This window comes from Hyperolius riggenbachi, chromosome 5 (assembly GCF_040937935.1).
Source record: "Hyperolius riggenbachi isolate aHypRig1 chromosome 5, aHypRig1.pri, whole genome shotgun sequence".
NCBI classification, from domain to species: Eukaryota; Metazoa; Chordata; class Amphibia; order Anura; family Hyperoliidae; genus Hyperolius; species Hyperolius riggenbachi.
The window spans coordinates 158,218,447-158,242,134 of NC_090650.1; the positions used below are offsets into that span (position 1 = coordinate 158,218,447).

The 23,688-nt window shown below is 42.7% G+C and overlaps 1 protein-coding gene across 1 annotated transcript in view; it reads right to left on the reverse strand.

Annotated features, from left to right (window-relative positions):
• MATCAP2 (microtubule associated tyrosine carboxypeptidase 2) overlaps positions 1-1,764 on the reverse strand; it is a 120,426-nt gene extending 118,662 nt beyond the window's left edge. The window contains 1 exon segment of the mRNA XM_068234523.1: positions 1,484-1,764. Coding sequence (XP_068090624.1) covers positions 1,484-1,520 — 37 coding nt within the window. The 5' untranslated portion in view covers positions 1,521-1,764.
• Between the last annotated feature and the right edge of the window lie 21,924 nt (positions 1,765-23,688).

Consider the following 23,688-nt stretch of genomic DNA (forward strand, 5'->3'; position numbering starts at 1 on the left):
AAGCTAACGCGCCTTATCAGAGTAGCATAGCGAGTGCTACAAACTTATGCTTGCTAACTGGCAATGAAGAGAGCTCCACTCGTCCTGCCCTGAGCCCCTGCGGGTTCGTAACGCTCGCTATGCAACTCTGATAAGGCACGTTAACTTTGATACGGTGTGTTATCTCTGATAAGGCGTGTTAACTCGGATAAGGCATGCTATTTGTCTTAGTGAAACAAGCTCAGTAGGTGTTAAAGCATAATACTTACTATAATGCAGGATCACCTTCCATACCTCCTATTAAGATCACTGTCCCAACTCTAGACATTGATAGTAAACTGAACAGTGGCGGACAAAACCAACAGGGGGCCCCTGTTCAGAATAAATGAAGGGGTCCCATAGGAGTTGCCATCATATCAGATTACAGTTGGATCCAAATAATGTTGATAACATAAAGTACATGAATTTAGGTTACATTCTGTAGGCACTGTGTTAATGTAGCACACATTTCATACTTGAGTTTGACTGGGCCACCAGCAAATATCACTGTTCCTCCTGGGTTTGAAAGAGAAATACACAGAGAAAAGCCTACAGGATAATCATGCCCTAACTGTGGTGCAGCTGCATGGGCCCTAGAGGGCATATGCCCACATCACAGCTATACCAGCATGCAACATCATACCAGTGCCAGTGTACAGGCTACCAAGCTGTTGTTGCTGTCTGTGGGTCTAGGCAGCTACATTAGAAGGTGAGAGCGGCCCCTAGTGGTGGTGAAGCACAAAAAAGCAGTGATATAGTACCACACCACACGGGTAATTTCTGGTGCGGGACTCCTGGACATTACAGTCTATGCCAGTGATGGCTAACCTTGGTACTCCAGCTGTGACAAAACTACAAATCCCATCATGCCTCTGCTTCCCCGAGTTATGCTTAGAGCTGTCAGAGTATTGCAATGCCTCATGGTACTTGTAGTTCCACCACAGCTAGAGTGCCAAGGTTAGCCATCACTGGTCTATGCGATGAACTGTTTCTCTTTGGTTTTATTTTGACGTGCATAGAACTGGAAGATCTGATTGGAAGACTGCATAAGATTGCCATTCATGAACAAAACCACTTAAATGCTATGCAATGTATTTATTGTAGTACAAATGCTGAAACTGTCATTACAATATCCTAATCAGTTCTTATGACATACATATTTGTTTACATTTGTCAAACTCAGAATCTTACATACTGTATGTATAATACAAGCCAAGAAATATAATTAAGATAGTGGACCCAACACAAGTTTGGTGTGGTTTTAAAACTGGGCAAATATGTTTTTAATTGTGCTGCACTGCGTCTGCTGGTGCAGCTCTAAGCCTTCAAAGACAACAACCCTGTGAATATGAAAACAGCCTTCAAAGACAACAACCCTGTGAATATGAAAACAGTCAGGAATTAACAGAAAACATATGATATGGCAGATTCTTACTAATTTAACAAGGTTTTTATATTTACTCACCGGTCACACAGATAGATTCCATCATCTTCCCTTCCATATACAGTGCTCCTTCCTGATGATCTCTGTATTATGATAGTATAGCTAGTGCTCGTGCAGCATTTGACATAAAGTCAGCATTATGGAAAATGCAGACAGTGGAATGATGTGTTTGATGCAGTGCATAAATATGTCTGATATATTTCAAAATGGATACACAGACTGAGAAAAGAGCCTGACTCTGCTCCTACATCACAGCTTGTAGCTATTGTTCCTCTCCCATTGACAGTGGTGGCAGCTTCATGCTGGAGTGGTTTAGAGCTCTACATTGGTCTCCATGGAAACATCTAGCTTCACGTCACACAGCAAATGAACAGGAATGAATTCTACAAGTCAACTGTTAGAAACAGCATGCACTTAAAGTTCACACACCAAGTAACGATACTGACAAAGGAATGTTAAACAACAGCTAAAAAGGGCCAAGTGCAGATCCTCCCTCAAAAACAAACAAACAAGAAAACATAGATAATAATTCTTTGAAAATATGTCAAGTTGTGTAGCGCACATCCTCTATAAATACACATATGTCAAGTTTTATAACAATGACAGTACATGGAAACCACTACATTATGTGTTTTTTAATTTTGTTTTATGTGTAATTTTTTATTGATATTTTGTAATGAACGCCTCAACTGGACCCTATTCTGATGTCCTAGTACTGACACTGAGCCCTGCAATTACCTCGTGATCCCTTGGCCAACTGGAGTCCTCCCAGTGCTCAATGAAGAAAAAACAAACTAGTAAAAAATAAAATAAATGTTTTTTAATTATAATATAATAAAAAATTATTATAATAATAAAAAAAGTGTTTTTGACCCCCAAGGCAATGATTGGTGCAAGGGATCATGAGTACTTAACCAATCAGTGTGCCTGAAGATCCGTACCCATGATGTGACGGGCCTTTTTTGCGACAGGCGACTTATTAACATTGAATGATTGTTTTTGCGATATCGCATAATATCGTTTAACGAAGACTAGTTAAACAATGTTAAGCGGCATGCATTGTTTGTGACCATCATGACGGATCACTGAGCAACCGATCACTCAAGTCCCCATTGCCCGCTGTGATAATTTTATAGTGATAAAACAATCGTTCGCACCTTTGTTACTATGGTAGTGAAGATGGATTGGTTAACGATCGCTGTTTGCCGCTGATACCTGATCCATCTTCACATCAGTAGTTAGCTTATATTTGAAAGACAACTGTTACAGCCACTAATAACAGTCATCATTCATAAAAACAAGTAACAAGGTTAGGTAAATAGTAAAGCTTTGTTGAAAAACATGTGCGATTTTGCGCAATGCAAAATCACACATTATGCTTATAAAAGGTGACACGCTTGTTCGTTTTCCGGGCCACAATTCACACGAGAAAACGAATTCCCTGCCGCATGAAATCGTCACACACGTACAATTCCCATAGACTGCTAGCAAGTGCCAGCAGTCTGTGGTGGATGCGAAAATGTGAAAAGGACGCAAAAAATTTACCATGGGAAAACGCCAGTGTTTTCCGCAGACACAAGTGTGGCCTCTTTCTGACTGTGTCTCTCTCACAGCAGTTCTCTGCTACCTCAAATCCATGTTTTGAGGCGGCAGAAGCTGCTGTGAGGGGTCACCTAAATTTGGACATAGTACGAGCTGATAAATTTGGGTGCCGCCATAGGCACCCATGTAAGAAGCCGCTAATATTGGCTATAACAGTAAATTTGGCCGCAAAATTCGCCCGATAAAAAAGTGACTGACGAGACCGCCCACTATAGAAACTGCTGCTATAAATATACATGCTATAAATTTAAAAATAGCGGACGCCACGATACCCGCTATTTATAGCTGCAGTTTCTATAGTGGGCAGTCTCGGTGCACATTATTTTATCGGACGACTCTGGCACCCAAATTACTAATAGATTTCTATGCTTCCAGTTTGTTATTAAATGACCTATATGTGATTTCATTTTAATCATAATGAGTTGTAGAATACATTTTGATGTGTTTTATAGCTTGGGCCAATATCATACAAAAAAATAAGTAGGAACAATCTCAATCCATCATGAAAAACAATAATTTTTAAAATTATTATCAAACTTGGGAAAGTTTCAGCCAAACTACACGAGTCGGTAGCTTACAAAATACTTACTTTTGAATAGCTCTGGTTGTTAGCTTTCCACAATGGTGACATTTGTGGCCTTTTTCTTATGTCCTGACTCTTCTGGGGCTATGCAAACAAAGAATAGCACCCTAACAATTAGTTAAAAAAAATGGCTTGCAAAAAAGCCATAGGCACACCTTGAGAATAATTGATTGCTGTGCATCCAGTTTGTTATCAAATGACGTATATGTGACCTTATTTTAATCTTATTGAGTTGTAGAATATATTGTGATGTGTCTTAAAGCTTGAACCCCTGTCACATAAAAAATAGGTAGTGACAAACTCAATCCACTATGAGAAAAAAAATGTCATTTTTAAATGAAAAATAAGTAGGGACAATCTTAATCCATCATAAAAAAAAATTGCTTTGTGGAAAAAGCCACATGGACACTACATCGTTAATGCTAGATGCCCAGAGAGTTATCAGATGACATATATGGGGTATCATTTTAACTGTGACAAGTGGTAGAATAGATTTTAAGGGTTTGGGGGTTGAGGCCTGGGTCTTGTGAATTACATTTAGTAACAAACTTAATCAAAGTGAATGTTTTTTTTATTTTCACATATTCAGTACTAAAATAAAAAGCTTGTGAAAATAAAACAAATTAACAGAATTTTAAACAGAATACATAAAATGTTAACATAAGGACTCAGCTTTTTTAATATGTATACCATGAGGGTATATTACTGTTATTTTTGCAAATGAGGGCTTGTAATTATTGCTAGGTACAATGTGAAAACAAGAAACACGACACAGAAAAAATACACCTTTACTTCCAAATAATATATCATCCCCATACATTGCACTAGGGACATAATTTAAATGTTGTGATTACCAGGACAAATGGGCAAATAAAATGTGTGTGTTTTATGTATGGTAGCATTGTTTATTTTAAAACCATAGTGGATAGAAATGGAGAATTGTGTATTTTTTCATTTTTCCCTTTAAAATGCATAGAAAATAAAGTAATTACTGAAAATAAATACCACCCCCAAAAAGCCTAATTGGTGGCGAAAAAAAACGAAATATGGATCATTTAGATGTGATGAGAAGTGATAAAGTTATTAGAAAATGAATGGGAGGAGCAGTGAAATGTGAAAATTGCTTGGATGCATAAGGTGAAAAAACACTGAAGGCTGAAGCGGTAAAAAAAAAAACATAAATAGTTACCTTAGGGACTAAACTTTTTTAATATGTATGTCAAGAGGGTATATTACTGTTATTTTTTTAAATCACGGGCTTGTAAATAGTGATGGACGCAAAACTGAAAAATTGCACCTTTATTTCCAAATAAAATATTGGCACCATACATTGTACTAGGAACCAGATAGACAAGCACCCAAATGGGGACAAACGTGTGCTTAAGTGGATAGACCCAATAGCCCTCAGTGAGTCAAACGAAGTCCAACACGAAGAATCCACAGCACCACGTCAGTGATGTATAGCTCTTTTATTGTTAAAATGACAAAGAGATAGCCATAACAGCTGTTATGGCTATCTCTTTGTCATTTTAACAATAAAAGAGCTATTCATTACTGACGTGGTGCTGTGGAATGGATACATTGTACTAGGGAAATATTCTAAATGTTGCAATAAACGGGGCAAATAAAATTTGTGGGCTTTATTATGGTAGCATATATTATTTTAAAACTTTAATGGCTGAAAACTGAGAAATAATGAATGTTTCCAGTTTTTTCATATTATTCCCATTAAAATGCAATTAGAATAAAATAATTCTTAGCAAAGAATACCACCAAAAGAAAGCCTAATTGGTGGTGAAAAAAACAATATAAAGATTGTTTTGTTGTGATAAGTAGTAATAAAGTTATAGGCAAATAAATGGAAGGAGCGCTATTGCTCTGGTGTTTAATCACTTGCCGACCACCCACTACCTATTGGCGGCGGCAAGGTGGCACCCCCCGGACCGCGTAACGTTGATCAGCGGCGGCACCTGGGGGACTGATTAGCTGGGGATCGTGCACAGGGATGCACGCGCATACGCCAGCATTAGGCTCCGCCCACCCGCGATGTCAACCCGCCGGCCAATAAGCAGTGCCAGCGGATTGTTAACCCTCCGACCTCGGCGTTACAAAAGTATAATACACTTTGTTATGTATACAAAGTGTATTATACTGGCTGCCTCCTCCCCGGGTGGTCCCAGTGATGGAGTGACCACCAGGGGAGGAGGCAGCTGTGTATGTAATCACACACACACACACTGATCCAGCACCCCTCAGACCCCCCCCCCCCGATCACTCCCTCAGACCACTGTTTGCACCCAATCACCCCCCTAATCACCCCCTGTCATTATCTGTCAATGCTATATTTTAGATTAGGTCCTAAACTGCATTGTTTACATCTGTTCTCCCCTCTAATCACACCCTGATCATCTATCAATCACCCCGTCACCCCCTGTCACTGCTACCCATCAGATCAGACCCTAATCTGCCCCTTGTGGGCACCCAAACACCCGCCCACACCCTCAGATCGCCCTCAGACCCCCTCAAATCACCCCCCCCCCCCCGATCACTCCCTCAGACTACTGTTTGCACCCAATCACCCCCGTAATCACCCCCTGTCATTATCTGTCAATGCTATATTTTAGATTAGGTCCTAAACTGCATTGTTTACATCTGTTCTCCCCTCTAATCACACCCTGATCATCTATCAATCACCCTGTCACCCTGTGTCACTGCTACCCATCAGATCAGACCCTAATCTGCCCCTTGTGGGCACCCAAACACCCGCCCACACCCTCAGATCGCCCTCAGACCCCCTCAAATCACCTCGCCAGTGCATTGCTTACACATATTCTCCCCTGTAATCACCTACTGATCACCTATTGGTCACCCCGTCACCCCTTGTCACCGCTACCCATCAGATCAGACCCTAATCTGCCCCTTGCGGGAACCCAAAAACCTGCCCACACCCTCAAAGACCCCTCATACCCACCTGATCACCTCCCCAGTGCATTGATTGCATCTATCCTCCCCTCTAATCACCCCCTGAGACACCCATCAATCTCCTCCTGTCACCACCTGTCACCCCCTAGCAGATCAGGCCCTAACCTGCCCCCTGCGGTCTTCTGATCACCCGCCCACACCCTCGGAACCCCCCATCACCCCCCTGTCACTAGGCCAGTTATTTAGCTAGGGCCCTTTGTTAGGTAGTTAGCGTCAGTTTGCACCCAGCCCACCACACCGCAGTCACTAATTAGTTGCTGATTAGCATCATCACTGTCGCTAATCAGCATTGCTACTATATAGTATCTGTAAGTGATCTTTACTGATCCCAGTCAGATCTATATTAGGGTCACTAGGATACACTAAAAATGCAGTGTTTGACCGATCAGGCCTGATCGTTCGCCTGCACTTGCGTTCAGCCTGCCCCACTGAAGTGACAGAATTTTTTTTTCTGATCACTGCAAAAACACTACAATAGCTGTGGCGCTGTAAAGATCAGTTTTGATTTTTTAATCAAAACTCAGTGACCACAGCTTTCTACTTCACAAGTACTCCCTTTTACTAGGTAGTTGCTCTTTTTCCTGGGTAGTCTCAGAGGAATACCCCCTAAATTTAGCAGTCCACCATGGCAAAAAAAGGGGTATTCCGCTGAAGAGGCCACCGAGATTCTGGCCCAGTGGGGTTAGTGCGATTGGGAAGCCTCATCCGACGAATCATCCGGGTCAGAATATGAACCGGTGAACAGCAGTGGCTCTCTGACCGATAGCAATGACGAGGTTGAGATCCAGGCTAGAGCCAGGCGTACCACGCCCCATGTCACTGGACCGCAGGATCAGACTCAAGGGCAGCAGAGTGGTGCTAGCGCTGATCTGAGTTTTCTTGGTGAGGCATGCACCAGCAGCGTAGCATCTCCTGGACCTATCACCAGTACTACCATAGACCCTGGTGAAGTGGCGAGCACCAGCATGGTAGTAGAAACTGGTTCGGTGGCACGTGCATTAAGACCCGAGTCGCAGCCACCAGCAAAATGGGCCCGTACTACCCATAGTCTCTCAGAGGTGCTGGCAAATCCCAATTGGCAATCCCCTGGTTCCGCTGCATCCGTACTGCCCCCTTGCACTGCCCAGTCTGGAGTCCAGGTGGAGACGAAAAAAGTCTAGGGCCAATCCTAGTTTATCTATCTGTTCTGCACCGTGGATCTCTACGACTTAATTGTGGCTGAGACCAACCGTTATGCCACACAATACACAACCGCCAATCCGAGAAGTTACCATGCCCAGCCTTTTTGGTGGAAACCACTCCAAGTTTCCAAACTTAACATTTTTTGGGCCTTCTCCTTAACATGGGTCTAGTCAAAAAGAATGTATTGCGGTGTTATTGGTCTACGCACCCAATACATCACATGCCCATGTTCTCTGCTGCCATGTCCAGGTCACGATTTGAGAACATCCTGCGCTTCCTGCACTTCAGTGCCAATACAACCTGCCATCTAAGAGGCCACCCTGCTTATGAATGGTTCTTCAAAATTTGGCCCCTCATAGACCACCTGTCATTAAAATTTGCAGATGCTTATACCCCTGAACAGTCATTTTGAGGCATTTGGTTTTCAGACTACTCCTCATGGTTTTGGGCCCCTAAAATGCCAGGGCAGTATAGGAACCCCACAAGTGACCCCATTTTAGAAAGAAGACACCCCAAGGTATTCCGTTAGGAGTATGGTGAGTTCATAGAAGATTTTATTTTTTTGTCACAAGTTAGTGGAAAATGACACTTTGTGAAAAAAAACAATAAAAATCAATTTCCGCTCACTTGTGACAAAAAATAAAATCTTCTATGAACGCGCCATACTCCTAACGGCATACCTTGGGGTGTCATCTTTCTAAAATGGGGTCCCTTGTGGGGTTCCTATACTGCCCTGGCATTTTAGGGGCCCTAAACCGTGAGGAGTAGTCTACTAACTGGCATGTGCATAAGCATTAGTTACACCCGGTGGGTGTGAGCTCTCATTATCCCCAGTATATAGCCGTGCACCGAACAGGATGCTTCAGCTCTGACTTGGGCTATTGGCTGGGGGAAACTTTGTTGGTGGTGGGTGCACTTTGCAATGTAAATATGTACAGCAACTTTGATAAAGCCGTAGAGGTGAAACATGTCAGTTACCATATTACAAGCACTATGTAAATAGCACTTTAGCACTGTCCTCTATCCCACAGCCTTACTAGGTGACAGGTTGTGCCTGACATTTGTGTGTACGGGTCCTTTGCAAGACCAGCATAGACTGAGTGCACCTTGCACTACTGCCGTCGATTTGTATTCAGAGTGCCATTTTTTAGTGGAATAGCTACACCACACTCTGTTGCATACAGAGGTGGGGGATAAGCAAAGACCTCCACTGCAATCCAAACGATATATATATATCACTATATGGCACCCTGAATAGGTGTAACTTAAGTGTATACACCTACCAATTAACTACACGGTTTTTATTTATTAATGAGCTACCAACTCTGTTCATATACCTATAGGGTTTATCCTGTCGGACTAAGTGTTGCATCTAATGGGTTCCTATACTGCCCTGGCATTTTAGGGGCCCTAAACCGTGTAGAGTAGTCTGGAAATCAAATGCCTCAAAATGACCTGTGAAATCCTAAAGGTACTCCTAGGACTTTGGGCCCCTTAGCGCACCTAGGCTGCAAAAAAGTGTCACAAATGTGGTATCGCCGTACTCAGGAGAAGTAGTATAATGTGTTTTGGGGTTTATTTTTACACATAGCCATGCTGGGTGGGAGAAATATCTCTGTAAATGGACAATTGTGTGTAAAAAAAAAAATAAAAAAATTCTCATTTACAGAGATATTTCTCCCACCCAGCATGGGTATGTGTAAAAATACACCCCAAAACACATTATACTATTTCTCCTGAGTATGGCGATACCACATGTGTGACACTTTTGTTGCAGCCTAGGTGCGCTAAGGGCCCCAAAGTCCTATGAGCATCTTTAGGCTTTACAGGGGTGCTTAAAATTTAGCACCCCCCAAAATGCCACGACAGTAAACACACCCCACAAATTACCCTATTTTAGAAAGTAGACACCCCAAAGTATTCAGAGAGGGGTATGGTGAGCCCGTGGCAGATTTCATTTTTTTTGTCACAAGTTAGCAGAAATGGAAACTTTATTTTATTTTTTTGTCACAAAGTGTCATTTTCCGCTAACTTGTGACAAAAGTAAAATCTTCTATGAACTCACCATGCCTCTTAGTGAATACTTTGGGATGTCTTCTTTCCAAAATGGGGTCATTTGGGGGGTATATACTATCCTGGAATTCTAGCACCTCATGAAACATGACAGGAGCTCAGAAAAGTCAGAGATGCTTCAAACTGGGGAAATTCACTTTTTGCACCATTGTTTGTAAACGCTATAACTTTTACCCAAGCAAAAAAAAATAAATCCAATAAGTGTCTATTTATTGATCAAAGACATGTAGCACAATACATTTAGACAAAAATGTATATAGAAATTTTACTTTATTTGAAAAATGTCAGCACAGAAAGTTAAAAAAAAATCATTTTTTTTACAAAATTCATGTATTTTTTGATGAATATAATAAAAACTAAAAACCACAGCAGCAATCAAATGGCACCAAAGGAAATCTGTATTAGTGACAAGAAAAGGAGGTAAAATTCATTTAGATAGTAGGTTGTATGACCGAGCAATAAACCGTTAAGGCTGCAGTGGTCTGAATGGAAAAAAAGTGTCTGGTCCTTAAGGGGTTTTAAGGCTGCAGTCCTTAAAGTGGTTTAAAACTCTGACAAAATTTTCAACAAAAATGTGTTTTCCTACTTTTTATAACCCATACAATTATCATATTAGCTTTTGTGCACAAGTATTATTATTCATTTAGATATTATAACTTCCCAAAGTTCAGTTCATTTATTTTTAAAGCTGCTGGTGCATGTTATTCATAACCATTGTAATTCTGTTGTGAATGCAGCCACCAGTGATTTCTGACCTGTGTTTCACCCCAGGACTCATCAGCTGAAGTCCTGCACAGCCAGAGAATGTTTACATAAATGTATCAAGTAAAGAATGTGTACACAAGATAAGCTTAACAGCAGTTCGGATGCGGGTTCTCCCTGCGGAAGAAAGAGTCAGCCCTGTCATGTAACCCTTTGAATGCTGTTTTACTAAAAAATAAAAACTTTGGCCTCAATTCACTAAGCTTAACTCCTGTCTTTAATACCTCTTCTGAGCTGTTTTACAGTTATCACAATTATATCACCATGGTGATAACTGTAAAACAGCTCAGAAGAGTTATTAAAGACAGGAGTTAAGCTTAGTTAATTGAGGCCATTGTGTTAGTATATTATATGCTGTAAATAATCTTTTAGAGCAAAGAAGAAATTCTGGGTTATATTCCGCTTTAAGTGGTTAAAGAAAACCCGAGGTGGAATACTGAAATCCTAATAGGACCCAGAGGCATGTCATGTGCACAATGACATGCCTTAGTGTCATTCTATCGCCTTTGTTAGGCCCCCCCCCCCCCTGCACTCTGCTGTCCCCCTTGAAAAGATTGCCAGCCAGGCTAGTGACAATCTGCTTGTCACTAGCCTGCTTTGTTTATCTGAGGCTTGTCAATCAGCCTCCTCTGCATCGTTCCCTAGATTCCAGGTTCCCCCGCCACTACCCGCCTCTGTTAGCTTCCTCCAATAGGAAGCCAAGCCGCAACCCAGGAGTACTTCCTATGTCGCGACTTGGCCTCCTATTGGAGGAAGTTCACAGAGGCGGGGAATGGTGGGGGGAGCCTGGAATCGAGGGGACGATGTGGAGGAGGCTGATTGACAAGACTTAGATAAATAATGCAGGCTAGCGACAAGCAGATTGTCGCTAGCCTGGCGATTTTTTCAGGGGGGACAGCAGAGCGCAGGGGGGCTGACAAAGACGATAGAATGACACAAAGGAATGTCATTGTGCACATGCCATGCCTCTGTGTCCTATTAGGATTTCAGTATTCAGCCTCGGGTTCTCTTTAAGGCTGCTTTCACAGTAAGACGTTACTGGCGCACGTTAGTGCAGCCTGTAACGCAGCCCACCGCATAGCAATGAAAAATCAATGGGCTGTTCACAGTGCCCCCGTTGCGTTACATTGTAATGCTTCACGTTATTTCAAAGTGCTGCATGCTGTGCGTTCTACGCGGCTGAGCCGCGTTAGACTGTTTGCACATGCGCAGTAGTATTGGAGGAGGAGGTCTCCCCCTCCTCCTCCTCGGCCAGGCACATAGCTAAGTAATATTCACTGCACGGTGTGACGTGCAGTGTTTACTTCCTGGAGCGCCGCTCTGCGCGGCGATTGGCCGGCGGGACCACGTGATGCTGCATGCGTCCAAGAGTACGCATCACGGCATCACAGGACGCATGAAGAGCCGCTTAACGCGGCTCGATCTGACGTCCAGCTTCTTCCCCACTATGCGTTGAGTTAGGTGCACGTTATGCGACCTTAACGTAGCATCTAACGCAAGGTCTTAGTGGGAAAGAAGCCTAAGGGGAAAAACCCTTGGAGGTGAAGTGGTTAATTGCTTATTAAATGAGTGTTATAATCCAACAGGCAGTTTATAGTATCTCTTCCTACTTTGAGTGCAGCATTGCCTCCCTAAAACAGATGATATTTGGAAGACTTCACGTTACTCAGTCAATTTACGCTAATTTGCAGACAGCTTTTTTTTTTTTTTTAATTTGTTCTTACTCTGTATGCAAACACAGGGCTCTGTGTAATCTATTTCATGATCCAGACAAAGTAACCTGTGCCATCCCTTTTTGCAAATGAGAAATTAAATGAGGTGATGAAAGGTGACAGCTAGGGGGTGACGAGTAGCGACAGATAGCAGAAGATGAAAATTGGCAGTAAGTGATTGATGATAAGTGACAGCGAGTGACAATGGTTGAGGAGAAGTGATAGATAGAAGATGATGAGAAATGGCAGCAGATGACTAGAAGTAACAGACAGTGGATGATGATAATTGACAGCTAATGGTAACAAATAATGACAGATAGCAGGTGATGAGAAGTAAGGGCTAATGGGTGACAAGAAGTGACAGACAGTGAACGAATGACAGCTAGCAGATGACAAATAATGACAGTTAGTGGGCGGCGAGAAGGGACAGCTAGTCTTTAAGAAGCTACAGCTAATGGGTAACAAATAGTAACAGATAGGGGATGAGAAGTGAATGTTATCTGGTGACAAGAAGTGACAGTAGATAATGAGAAGAGATGCTTTGCCGGGGCTACAGAGAGCGACGTGTGCGGGCGTAGGTCATCGGGGACATTCAATCAAAGTATTGAGAGGATAATGTTTATTACGGTTATAGAGTGCAGCCAGAATAGAGTACATATATATGTTCCATAATTAAATTGGGTGTCCGAATTACAACGCCACAGGAATAAATTAGGTAATCAGTAGATTACAAAGAGCAGGAAGAGCCATTTCTCAGCTTCTCCCTGTGCCTCTTATAAATGGAGATATATAATTTGCCATAACGACTACCCATAGTAAAATATTCCACATTTTAACCACTCTAACTGTAAAGAACTCCTTCCTAAATAGATGAGAAACCTTTTTTTTGCTCTTTAAACAGGTCCCCCTTGTCCTTTGTACAGGCCTAGTGACACAAAGGTTATCTGCCAAGCTTATGTATAGGTCACCCCTTAGCAAACTTTTTTTCAAGCTAAATAAACGCAGTTTATTAAAGTTTTAATTGTAAAGGGACATCTCCCATCCTTCTGTTTAATTTAGTTGTTTGTCTTTATACCTGTTACAGTAGCAAAAAAAAAGGTGTGTGAACCCTTTGGAATTATATGGATTTATGCACAAATTGGTCATAAAATGTGATCTGCTCTTCATCTAATTCACAACAATAGACAATCACAATCTGCTTAAACTAATACCACACAAATAATTAAATGTTTCCATGTTTGTATTGAACCAACCATGTAAACATTCACAGTGCAGGTGGAAAAATTATGTGAACCCTTTGATTTAATAACTGGTTGAACCTTCTTTGGCAACAATAACTACAACAAAATGTTTCCTGTAGTTGCAGATCAGACTTGCACAACCATTCCTCTTTACAGAACTGTTACAGTTCAACAATATTCTTAGAATGTCTGGTGTGAATCGCCTTCTTGAGGTCATGCCAAAGCATCTCAATCGGGTTGAGGTCAGGACTCAACTGGGCCACTCCAGGAGGCGTATTTTCTTCTGTTTAAGCCATTCTGTTGTGCATCTACTTCTATGCTTTGGGTCGTTGTCCTGTTGCAACACACATCTTCTGCTGAGCTTCAGCTGGTGGACAGATGGCCTTAAGTTCTCCTGCAAAATGTCTCGATAAACATGAGAATTCATTTTTCCCTTGATGGTAGCAATCCGTCCAGGTCCTGACGCAGCAAAGCAGCCCCAAACCATGATGCCCCCACCACACTTCACAGTTGGGATTAGATTTTGATATAGGTGTGCTGTGCTGTGTCAACTGCAAAAAAACTAAGGGATATAAAAGATAATGGAGGTGAGAGAAGGGGGTGAAACATTTAAAATTAGTGATCTAATTACATGTGACACTAAAGGGGTAATTTACTGTTTAATATGCCCCTGTGGCAAGAAATATATTGGCCGCACTAAGAGGACATTGTCCAGTAGGGCATCCACTGTCCAACCACTTTGGGGATTTTCAGGACCGCAATACATGGGATGTTGTATATTTTGGCCTGGAGGTGGTGCACAGGGATGTGGGGGGGGGGGGGGGACTATCTGGCCAAAATGTCTAGGCAGGAGAGTAGGTGGATCTTTAATTTAGATACTTTGATGCCAAGGGGACTAAATGATGAAATAGAACTTTTTGGCTTTATGAATTAGTATAATTGAGTTGGGCTATGTGAGCCTCCTGGTTCCCTAATGAGCTGCTGGATCCCTTAGCTGTATATGATAATTTGTAAATTGATGTAAGGAGTATTAATGTGAATAAATTTAATTTAACGTGACCCTTGAGAGAACTGCCCATCTGTACAGCCTGGAGCAGCTGATATAAATGTGCTATTTCTATAGCATAGAGATGTTGGAAGGAGTACCACTTTAATGGAGTATGAGGAGGAGGAGTCAAGTACTGGATATTTCCATATAAAGATGGCGACTTCCAGACCGATCCTTAGATTCTGATGAAGACGGCCGTGCCGTTGAAACATGTCAATCAAACTGCTGACTGCAATGTTATAGGGGTGCCCCGTTTAACTGCAGAGTGACCCTCGCATTTCCCACTAATTATCTACGCATTGTGGCACGCATTGTAGCAAACGGAGGAGATCCGGAGTGGTGGAATGCAAGGAAGCTATTACAGCAATCGGTCTGAGACGCACTAGGAAGTGACGTTCCTGCCCTAAGGACGGAGAAACCGGAAGTCGTCTATCCGAACCGGCTCGACTGAAACGCATGGAGAGAGCAGCTAACCGCTGGAGCGGTGCTGCAATCTGTTTACCCGGAGTAATTCTGAGCAATTAGAAGGGACTCCCCAGGCATAAAGAGAACATCCCGACAGGAGGGCTGTGCGCAAACGCCGTGAGCAGTGAGATTTTTTTAGGAATCTGCTGTACAATCATTTATCTGCTTACTTTTAGTACCAAATACCTGCTCACTAGACGGAAACCTATTGCTTAAGGACGGAATTCCTTGTGAGAACATTAATAATGGTGCACAGTAATATGAAGAGCATAAGAGCATTGGAGATTTAGGAGCAGTGTTACAATTCTTCCTGTCATATAATATAAAAAAAAAATTCTGCTGTATATTTTATATGATTTTTAGCTCTGTTTTATATAAAATACTTTTTTATTAATTTTTGTGACCCCCTCCTTTTGCTATCAGCAATTGTTTGGGTGGATTTGATGTATACACTTTTTAAAGGGGAAACGGCACGCTCTTTGTATGAATGTGTGTGTGCATGATAGTATGTACATGTTTGAAATTTAACATTATCAATTGAAATATTGATTGGAATTAATAAATACATTTTTAATTTAAAATAAAAATATCTTGTAATAATTATGGTCCAGCGCACCTCCCATTGCATCATTAACTTGTTTCTTTTCTGAGGTGGGATAAGGGGGTAATCCCACCTAAGGTGGTAGCAGCAGAAGGAAGCTTTTATTGTGGAACATTTGCAATTTTGGGCAGCGCCCTCCAGTGTATATATTTTTTAATATGCTTAGAATGTCTGGTGTGAATCGCCTTCTTGAGGTCATGCCAAAGGATCTCAATCGGGTTGAGGTCAGGACTCAACTGGGCCACTCCTGGAGGCGTATTTTCTTCTGTTTAAGCCATTCTGTTGTGCATCTACTTCTACACTTTTGGTCGTTGTCCTGTTGCAACACACATCTTCTGCTGAGCTTCAGCTGGTGGACAGATGGCCTTAAGTTCTCCTGCAAAATGTCTCGATAAACATGAGAATTAATTATTCCCTTGATGGTAGCAATCCGTCCAGGTCCTGACGCAGCAAAGCAGCCCCAAACCATGATGCCTCCACCACACTTCACAGTTGGGATTAGATTTTGATATAAGTGTGCTGTGCCTCGTTTTTTCCACACATTGGGGTTGATTCACTATAACAAATAGCATGCCTTATCAGAGTTAACACGCCTTATCAGAATTAAGCAATCAAAGTGTGAGGATAATGTCCTTTAGAGTGATAGGACCCGCAGGGGCTCAGGGCAGTGCGAGAGGAGCTCTCGTCATTGGCAATTAGCAGGCATAAGTTTGTAGCGCTCGTAATGCTACTCTGATAAGGCGTTAACGTGGATAAGGCATGCTAACTCTGATAAGGCATGGTAACTTTGATAAGGCACGCTATTTTTTATAGTGGATCAACCCCATTGTGTTGTGTGTTTCTTTCATACAACTCAACTTTGGTTTCATCTGTCCACAGAATATTTTCCAGTGCTGCTGTTTGGACATTCAGATGCTCTGTTGCAAACTTTAAATGTGCAGCAATGGTTTTTTGTTTTTTTGTTTTTGGACAGCAGTGGCTTTCTCTCTGGTATCCTCCCATGAACTCCATACTTGTTTAGTGTTTTACAAATCGTTGATTCACTAAAATGGATGTTAGCATATGCCAGAGACTTTTGTAAGTCTTTAGCTGACACTCTAGGATTCTTCACCTCACTGAGCATTCTGCACTGTGCTCTTGCAGTCATCTTTACAGGACGGCCACTTCTAGGGAGAGTAGCAGCAGTGCTGAACTTTCTCCATTTACAGACAATTTGTCTTACCATGGACTGATGAACTACAAGGCTCTTGGAGATACTTTTAGGTCTTCTGAGAGCTCTTTTGTGCAAGGCATCATTCACATCAGGCAATGCTTCTTGGGAAAAGCAAACCCAAAACTGGTGTGTGTTTTTATAGGGCATAGCAGATGTAACTAACACCTTTAATCTCATCTTGTTGATTGAACTCCACCTCACTCCAATTAGCTCTTGGAGATGTCATTAGTCTGTGGGTTCACATAGTTTTTACCCCTGTACTGTGAATGTTTACATGGCGTGTTCAATAAAAACATGGAAACATTTAATTATATGTCTGCTATTAGTTTAAGCAGACTGTGATTGTCTATTGTTGTGATGTAGATGAAGATCAGATCACATTTTATGACCAATTTGTGCAAAAATCCATATAATTCCAATGGGTTCACATACTTTTTCTTGCTACTGTAAGTGTTCTCAGTATATTATTATAAGTTACGGTTGTGCTCCATCATGCACGTGGTGGCAAGCAAATGAAATTGTATGTATGTGGAGAATTCTATGGTGTCAGAACGCTCCTCTCGGCTAGTCTTTTCATAGTTTGCAAATCCACATATGGGTGTCTATGGACAAATTGACCGAGTGACTGAGTTTCTGAATCTGAAGAATTGAACCCAATCATGGACTGGCCTTAAAGTCAGTGACAAATGTTGCCACGATTTTGCCGCAATTGTCATTCAAGTAAATGAGAGCGCGTTTTGCAAAATGCTGCAAGTCAATACCAGGCCTTACGTCTGATTCACACTACAAGAGCTTTTTAAAGAGAGTCTGAAGCGAGAATAAATCTCGCTTCAGACCTCATAGATAGCAGGGGCATGTGTGCCCCTGCTAAAACGCCGCTATCCCGCGGCTTAACGGGGGTCCCTGATCCCCCAAATACCCTCCGTTCAGCAGGGGAGCGCTTCCGCATTGGGGCAGGGCTAACCGCCGCAGCCCTGCCTCCCGCGCGTCTATCAGACACGTACCTCCGCCTCTCCCCTGCCCCTCTTAGTCTTCCTTCACTGAGAGGGGCGGGGGAGAGGCAGCGATGCGCGTCTGATAGACGCGCTGAGAGGCAGGGCTGCAGCCGTTAGCCCTGCCTGCAGGAAGAGCAAAATTTACGACCAAGTTGGTCGTTGATTTTGCAGGGGTGGGTTTGGGGGTGAAGGGACCCCCGTTTAGCCGCGGGATAGCGGCGGTTTAGCAGGGGCACACATGCCCCTGCTAACTATGAGCTCTGAAGCGAGATTTATTCTCTCTTCAGAGTCTCTTTAAGAGCTAGATATTTTAAAAGCTCTAATGCAATGCTAAGGGGGATTTTTACAAAATCACATCACTACAGTAAGAACACACACATAGGATAACATTAGCAAGAGTAATTAAAAATCACAAAGCACTTAGAAAAGCTCTTTTAGTGTGAACGAGTCTTTAGGGCTTGTTTACACTATGGGCTTGGTGTTTACTAAACCATGATAACTCATATCACGCCCGTTTTTGCGCACGTTTTCGCACTTGCGCACGATCATGAAAATTTGCGATTGCACAAGGAAATTCACGGCCACGCGCACACGCGAAAATGCACGCAAAAAAATGGCCGTGATATGAGTTATCATGGTTTAGTAAATCAAACCCCATGAGCGCTTTTGATTTTTTTTTTAAGCGCTTTTGATTTTTAAAATCGCTTTAAAAACTGTTGTGCAATGAATCTCAACGTGAGTGTTCTCACATGAACGATGAGCTTTCTTTACAATCGCAAATGCGGGTCCTGCACCATTTCCTGAACATTTGTGCTTCTATGCAAGGTATAGGAAAATCATTAAACTTGGCAAAGCAATTTTGTGAGCGCTTTTGGAAAAAATAACTTGAAATTCAGGTCCAGTTCAAAAAGTTCACTTCCTGATTGACTAAAGGAAAAAAAAAACCACTAGTTGCTAAACAAAAGCACTTACTTAAATAGCTTGAAAAAATCGCTAATTGCTCAAAAATCGCTTTGAAAAGCCCCCACAAAAGCGCTTAGCGCTTGCGATTGCGCTAGCAATTGATAATGTGAACTGGGTTTTGGGTTTTGTTTTTTGGTCTATTCACACATATGCATTTTAGCAGGGCCAGCCTTTGCTATGAGTGACCTGTGCGGTCGCTCAGGGCGCCATGCTCTCAAGGGCGCATGCGCCCTGTCGCCCCCCGCCGCCCCGCTGTCTCCCTGTGTCCTCTCCATCTATATTTAGAGCAGGACTACAAGAAAATGATCGCCGATGTCCACAAATGCAGACAAACGGCGACCATTTTCTTGTAGCCTGCTCTAACTACAGGTGGAGCGGAGGCGGGGAGAGAAGAGTGACGTCGGCGCTGGAGCTGGATGTCAGGTGAGTCAGTCTCTGCCCGGCCCGCTGCCACATAAAGGGTGGCAAACTACCTACACTGGTGGCAAACTACCTACACTGGGAGCAAACTACCTACACTGGTGGCAAACTACCTACACTGGTGGCATACTACCTACACTGGGGGCATACTACCTACACTGGGGGCATACTGGGGCATACTACCTACACTGGGGGCATACTAGGGGCATACTACCTACACTGGGGGCATACTGGGGCAAACTACCTACACTGGGGGCATACTACCTACACTGGGGGCATACTACCTACACTGGGGGCATACTTGGGCATAACTACCTACACTGGGGGCATACTACCTACACTGGGGGCATACTACCTACACTGGGGGCATACTGGGGCAAACTACCTACACTGGGGGCATACTACCTACACTGGGGGCATACTACCTACACTGGGGGCATACTGGCGCAAACTACTTACACTGGGGGCATACTACCTACACTGGGGGCATACTACCTACACTGGGGGCATACTGGGGCATAACTACCTACACTGGGGGCATACTACCTACACTGGGGGCAACCATGCTACTACACTGGGGGAAACTGTACTAGCTACACTGAGGGCAGCTATGCTACCTATATGGGGCAACTATAATACCTACACTGGGGGCAACTATGCTACCTATATGGGGACAACTATTCTACTTATGAGGGGGGGGCAACAAAATCCGGTTTCGCTCAGGGCGCTGTGAAACCTAAGGCCGGCCCTGCATTTTAGCAAACTGCAGTGAGCACATTTAAACTGTAAACTAACCCCAAAATTAATTGTTCTATGCAAAGCAAATATACTAAGCTTAGCTCAACTTTTCAAACTATATCAGACATAGATCAATCATCATCATTATGGTCGACAAATTAACACTTCTCCCAGTGCCTATTTTTGGGCTCCAAATGTTTACTGCAAAATAGTACAGCTCAGTAGTGTTTTTCTGCCATCTAGTGGTCGAAAAAAAAACATGCATTCCTCAGACTTTATCTGCATCTCTTTTTCAGAATCAGAATAATTTTATTTGCACTTATATTATATTATTGCGTTTCACTGCTTTTGTACAGTATGTATTCCACAAACGCTGGTAGTGTTGCATAATGTGCAGGCTGGCTGCCAAAACGCACATAATGAAAGTCTATGGTAACGCATATGTATACGTTGTTCATGCGTTTTTTAATGCGTTTTTAATTAAAAAGTAAAGGTTTTTAATTAAAAGTGTTTCCGCTTACTTTTGTCTTCCTAGTGATTTGCATGAATTGAAAAAAAAACGCATACAAGACGCATATGCGTTTTCCATTAGCGAACCTCAAGCGCATTAAAACGCAGTAAAAACGCAATAGCAAATCGCCAGAGTGTCAACTTCGAGCTTAGCCACCTCTTCTTATTTTTGCGATTTTTTTGAGGTTTTAAGTGTCTTTTTTTCCCCTGCATGCCTGGTGTACATTTTCAATAAACTTTAAACACATAAGCATAATATTTTTGCTCGTTTGTACTTATGTTCATGTTTTGTTACGTGGCTATTTCTGATACATAGTTTGTGCATTTGTGTATTGCCCAGTTCATAGTTACATATGGTAACAGTAAATTTGGGCGCCTGAGGCTAGTGGACAAATCGGGCGCCGCCATTCACTCCTATAATAAATATCGTTTAATGGGCGCCCGATAGGAAAAAAGGGCGCCGGAGAAAACTAACGTTTTAAAAGCGGCGCCCGGAGACTTAATGTTTTATTACTGTTTCTCATGATTACACATTATTTAATGATTTATACATTTTTAAATATTATTTTTAAACGAAAAACAGTACAATATTTTTTCCAAACATTATTTTTAAACGAAAAACAGTACTTTTTTTTTTTTTTTTTTTTTTTTACATTATTTTTAAACGAAAAAACCAACAGGGGGGTCTTAGGTTTAGGCACCAACAGGGGGTCTTAGGTTTAGGCACCAACAGGGGGGTCTTAGGTTTAGGCACCAACAGGGGGGTCTTAGGTTTAGGCACCAACAGGGGGGTCTTAGGTTTAGGCACCAACAGGGGGGTCTTAGGTTTAGGCACCAACAGGGGGGTCTTAGGTTTAGGCACTAACAGGGGGGTCTTAGGTTTAGGCACCAACAGGGGGGTCTTAGGTTTAGGCACTAACAGGGGGGTCTAGGGGTTAGGGGTAGGTACAGGGAGGGTTACTTAGGCACCAACAGGGGGGGTCTTAGGTTTAGGCATCAACAGGGGGGTCTAGGGGTTAGGGGTAGGTACAGGGAGGGTTACTTAGTAATTTTTTTTTTAAACGTTATTATACGTTTCACTATTTAAACGAAAGATTAACGTTTTTACAATTGCCGATTTAATGCACATTATTTAATGATTTATAACTTTAAAAACATTAATTTTAAACGAAATACAGTACAATACATTTTTAAACGTTATCCATGCTTATCGTTAAAAACCCGGCGCCCTTTTTTCCCAGCGCCCCTTTTTAACGTACGCGTTACATATGTAGTTTGGTTGAGTTGATAAAAGACATTTGTCCATTAAGCCTAACCAGAAAAAAAAGACAGTGGCACTTCTGCTCAACTTGTTCTGTCATAAGATTAAGGGTTCTTTCACACTGCATCCGTTGCATTGTGTCGCAATGGACAATATAATCACATTGCAACACGGTGCAGTTTTAATGCAATGGTACGTTTGCATCTACAGTTACATGTCAGTGATGGAGTGTGGCAGAATCTGTTGAAATAACATGCAGCATGCTGTATTTTTATTGGATGTCGCGCGCAATTACAGTTGCAGTGAAGAATACTTCTGTGTTCTGAATGCTTCATAGTATGCACTGCTTGTCATGCATCACGTAAGCTGCGATTCTATGCAATGTGTATAGTGTAAAAGTAGCCTAAAGGATAATGAGAAAGCCTGGAGCCATGAGACTGCTCTGAAATCTTCTTGGAGATTAGATTAGGTATATTAGATTCTGGGTCTCGGTTCAGGTACCCTTTCAACAATATATACAGCCCTTTGCTCAAAACATGACCCAATATAAAACAGGAAACAATAACATTAATCTTTTCTGTACTTTACGATTGTAACCCCTTGAAGTGAACCCGAAATGAGGGAGTTTTATATATACTCGGGGCCTCCTCCAGCGCCTCCGCGCAGATCGCTCCTTCGACGTGGTCCAAAGCCTCCTAGTACTGCTCATGCGTGACCCGGCCGCACGCTCCAGCCGCCACTGGGAGCGTTCTGCACCTGCGTAGTAATTCTGAAACGGGGAGCGCACTTGGCTGCACTGTGCCTACGCCCAGCTGGCTGCAGAGAACGGGGCGGCTACTGGAAGATCTAGGAGGCTTAGGACAGTAGCAAGGGAGCGATCTGAGCGGAGGGGGCTGGAGGAAACCCCAGGTATGTATAAAACTTTTTTTTCCCCTCGTTTCAGGTACACTTTAAGGACAAGAGCCTTCTTTTCTGTTTTAACTCTGTGACCAATGGAATTGGCTCGCAGTGATAACAGGGTCTGTAGCCAATGAAATGGGGTCCTGACTGGCACATGGAGCTCAGCTGTCATTAGAAAGCTGAGTGTAGTGGCGACAGCGGCTGAATTGCTGGGAGACAAAAGATTGAAATCTATGCCCTGAAAGAGATAACACATATATGTAAAAAGGATGCCATGGTAATTTGGGTGTTAGAGATAGCCGTTAGTAAAATATTTGCAAAATTACTGATATTCTACTATTAGGTACTACGCAGTCTGAATATCAGTACAAGAGGATAAGTACAACAATCCACAGTACTAGGCCCTAAATGTACATGTGTGGGTCTATTTTATTTGACTCAAAAATCTCATAACACTTTATTCAATAAATAGTTAGAAGGGTGAGTGGAGACGGCTGCCAGTGGTACTGGCTAGTGCTCTCACACTCAAAGTAAAAGGAGGGATCTTTGCTCTTTCCCCCACAAGACCTATTTGAGGAGGGTCCTATTTAGAGTTGGGCCGAACGGTTCGCCTGCGAACGGTTCCATGTGAACTTCCGTGGTTCGCGTTCGCGTCCCGCAGGCGAACCTTTGCGGAAGTTCGGTTCGCCCCATAATGCACCATGGAGGGTCAACTTTGACCCTCTACATCACAGTCAGCAGGCCCAGTGTAGCCAATTAGGCTACACTAGCCCCTGGAGCCACTCCCCCCCCCCTACTAAAAGGCAGGCAGCGGCGACCATTACGGTCACTCGTGTGCCTGCATTAGTGAGAGTAGGGCGAGCTGCTGCACACTCTCTCTCATAGGGAAAGATTAGTTAGGCTTAGCTTGTCCCTGGCTGCATACCTGTTCTGTGAACCCACCACTGCATACCTATTCTGTGAACCCACCACTGC